Source organism: Octopus bimaculoides, chromosome 19, assembly GCF_001194135.2.
Source record: "Octopus bimaculoides isolate UCB-OBI-ISO-001 chromosome 19, ASM119413v2, whole genome shotgun sequence".
NCBI classification, from domain to species: Eukaryota; Metazoa; Mollusca; class Cephalopoda; order Octopoda; family Octopodidae; genus Octopus; species Octopus bimaculoides.
The window spans coordinates 5,860,553-5,863,945 of NC_068999.1; the positions used below are offsets into that span (position 1 = coordinate 5,860,553).

General features: G+C 38.8%; 1 protein-coding gene across 1 annotated transcript in view; it reads right to left on the minus strand.

The window, feature by feature from the left end:
• Window positions 1–1,846: 1,846 nt before the first annotated feature.
• The window catches only part of LOC128250153 (coiled-coil domain-containing protein 83-like), a 39,999-nt gene continuing 38,452 nt past the window's right edge, over window positions 1,847–3,393 (minus strand). The window contains exons 8-9 of the mRNA XM_052974890.1: window positions 2,227–2,288; window positions 1,847–1,969 (exon numbers count right to left, since the gene is read on the minus strand). Of these exons, the coding sequence (XP_052830850.1) occupies window positions 1,847–1,969; window positions 2,227–2,288 (185 nt within the window). The remainder of the gene's footprint in view (window positions 1,970–2,226; window positions 2,289–3,393) is intronic.

A 3,393-nucleotide genomic window follows, 5' to 3' on the forward strand; every position in this document is an offset into this window, starting at 1 on the left:
TATATATATATATATATATATATATATATATATATATGCTTGCATGTATGCGTGCGTGTGTGTGTGGTGTGTGTATGTGCGCGCGCGCTGTATGTGTGTGTGTGTTTGAACCTGTGTTTGGTGTGCTTATACACCCGTAAATCAGTAGTTCGGAAAAAAGCGGCCGATCGAATAAGCATCAGTTGATTCATTCGACTAAAATGTCTTCAAGGTGGTGCCCCAGCATGGCCGCAGTCTAATGACTGAAACGTGTTAAAAATAACATATAGAAGACGAATACTCTGAATGGTGGTATAGTAATTGAGGTGAGACCAGTTCAGAGTCGGTGAACGTGAGTGTTTTAACGCAATTACTGTGGTACAATTTACTACTGCGCATGTATATAGATTAAGCAGTAAAATATGTTCTTAATTCTTATATAATGTTAGAATATATTCCAGCGCAACACAACGCCATGTCCACCAACTTGTTCAATTTGGCTTCAGTGTTAATTACCGCCATTGAACAAGCAGCTACGTAGAAAATACAACTATGGAAGGACCTACAGGCACACAAGCGTTTGTGCTCATGCGCGTACATAAAAATACATACAAATTCACGCACGAACACGTACACACTTGGTGTATTCATTTATCTGTACATGTATCCCTTCTTTCCACCTTAGCCATGCCCTATACCACATATACCTCCCGTCTATTTTCATATTTGTTCAATGTTATTTTCATTCCGTTCATATCTGCAAAACAATTCTTCTTATTTGACATTTGCGAATGCTACCGATGAAATTTTAATATCAATTCACCTGTAGTATATTGTACAACACAGAAATGATTGCGAGGAACTGCAGTTGTATATTATATATTATATATATATATATATATATATATATATATATATATATATATATATATATATATCTTGGACATATAAATATATATGCATATGGGTATGTATATTGTGTGTGTGTGTTCATAAACTTCACTTTCTTTCCATCTTGCTTCTTTTACCTTCCAGCCATTTCTGCTTGTTACCTGCGAACAGATGCAAGACTCGCTGATGACATGTAGACACAAATTCGCCTCGAGACTATTGTACAGCATAAAAATCAGCAAAAAAGGCGAAATAATAGTGTGAGCGTGTGTGTGTACGTATGTTTGTGCGTGCGTGTGTATGTATATCTGAGTGTGTGCAAACTTATGTAGTAGACTTAGATATATGTCAAGTTTACCTATTTCTCTCTAGATTAAAAAAAAACAACGTTACGAACAGCTTTGGTAGATTTTCGAGCCTTTTTAGTCTAATGGGAGGCGTCTACATGACGACACCACTTGAACAAGAATCCGTTTACGTACATAACATCTCCGAAGAACTGGAGTTTCTAATTTGCATAACATTAGTGTTTTGTGACTTTGTTTAATGTCAACTCTTGTCAACGGCGATCTCAGTCCACACAATATCGTGGTATAATATATGTGAACTTACGTAGGAGATATACAACCATTACCAGCACAACTATAGCTCTGGAATCTGAAAAGGTTGATGAAAACCCTTAATCAACCAGTCAAGCAACCAATTAATTAATTAATTAATTAATCAATGTATCTATGTAGAAGGGTAAAGATCCATTCTGGTCATCAATGACCATAGGATTGCACTTAGAAAGTTTTCCACCAACGCACAAGTCTGAGCAAAGTTGTTTGTGGACGACCAGCAGTCACCCATGCATACCAACCTCTCCTCTCCACGCCACCGATATTAAAATGCATATAGACACGAGCTCAACAGAATCGGCAAAGCATCGGAAGTACATGTTGCTAAATTTCTTCTGTCTTTTTACGTTGTAAGTTCAACTCCCACAGCGGTTGAATTGGATTTTCATCCCTCTGGCATCGATAAATGGACTACCAATGAAAAGATAGAAGTCGATATTACCGACTAACAACCCTTCCTCAAAATTGTTGGTCTTGTGCTGAAGTGAAAAGCAATTAATAAGGATTCATCTGTGGAGAGGAAAAACATGTTTCCTATGATGTTGAGGATGCTGGACTAGGACACAAAATTGCAAGAGTATAAAAATGTTACAGAATATCCTCCATTTTGCTATCGTTAAAACCACAGGCTTGTCCACTGAGGGGTTGTTTCACCTAGTATATAAAACGGGCCCTAAATGATTTCATAGGGGTTACACAAACAAAAGCAAATAGGTACAAAATAGTGTTTACTTACAGATTGCTCATCTTGCGTCAGGAAAAATGATGACGGAGGCCGACTGTAATCTGCAACTGGAACTGTAAGAATATGGAGGGGAAAAAGGAAATAATTTCAGTAATCCTTCGACTATCACTATCACAGGTGTTACGTTCCAAACTTCCGCCACAGAATTAATTAAGATCTAAAACAATATAAATGCCTATCGACCGCAGAAACCTGCGATATACTGTGGAGTTCGCGATATAAATTGACATATATTAGCCAGAAAAATCTGCGATGTACTGAGTGCGTAAGAGGTGAACCGCGATGTACTGAGTGCGCGATAAGTGAACCGCGATATGGCGAGTGATAACTGAATGTCAAGTTCTGTTATTTTAAAAAATTATATTACTGAGGTCAACGTTTTAACAGCGCAACAAAATCGAAAACAATTATATACAAGTTATTTGCATTATCTTTGACAGGTGATCAATCTTCATCATCGTTCCCTCAACATTTAACGTCTGCTTTCTTATCTGACATGGGTTAGACGGTTCAATAGAAGCTGGCGAGAGAGAGAGAGAAGACTGCACCAAGCTACAGTATTGGCTTTAGCACAGTATTTTCGCTCAATAAACACTCACAACGCCCGGTCTGGGAATCGAAACGGCGATCCCACAACCGCGAGTCCGTTGCACTTACCACTTGGCCATTGTGCATCCACAAATGAGCACTCCATCGGTTACGACGACGAGGGTCCCAGCTGATCCGATCAACGGAACAGCTTGCTCGTGAAATTAACGTGCAAGTGGCTGAGCACTCCACAGACACGTGTACCCTTCTAGTAGTTCTCAAGGAGATTAAGCGTGACACATAGCGTGACAAGGCCGGCCCTTTGAAATACAGGTACTACTCATTTTTGCCAGTTGAGTGGACTGGAGCAACGTGAAATAAAGTGTCTTGCTCAAGGACACAACGCGTCGCCGGGAATTGAACTCACGATCTCACGATTGTTAGCTGAATGCTCTAATCACTAAGCCACTAGCCTTCACAATACATACATACATACATACATACATACATGCATACATACATACATACATACATACATACATACATACATACATACATACATAATAACAACTGTGTGCTCGGTAAATTTGTGTAGGAGAGGAATGGATATACGAGTGCATGTGTATATAT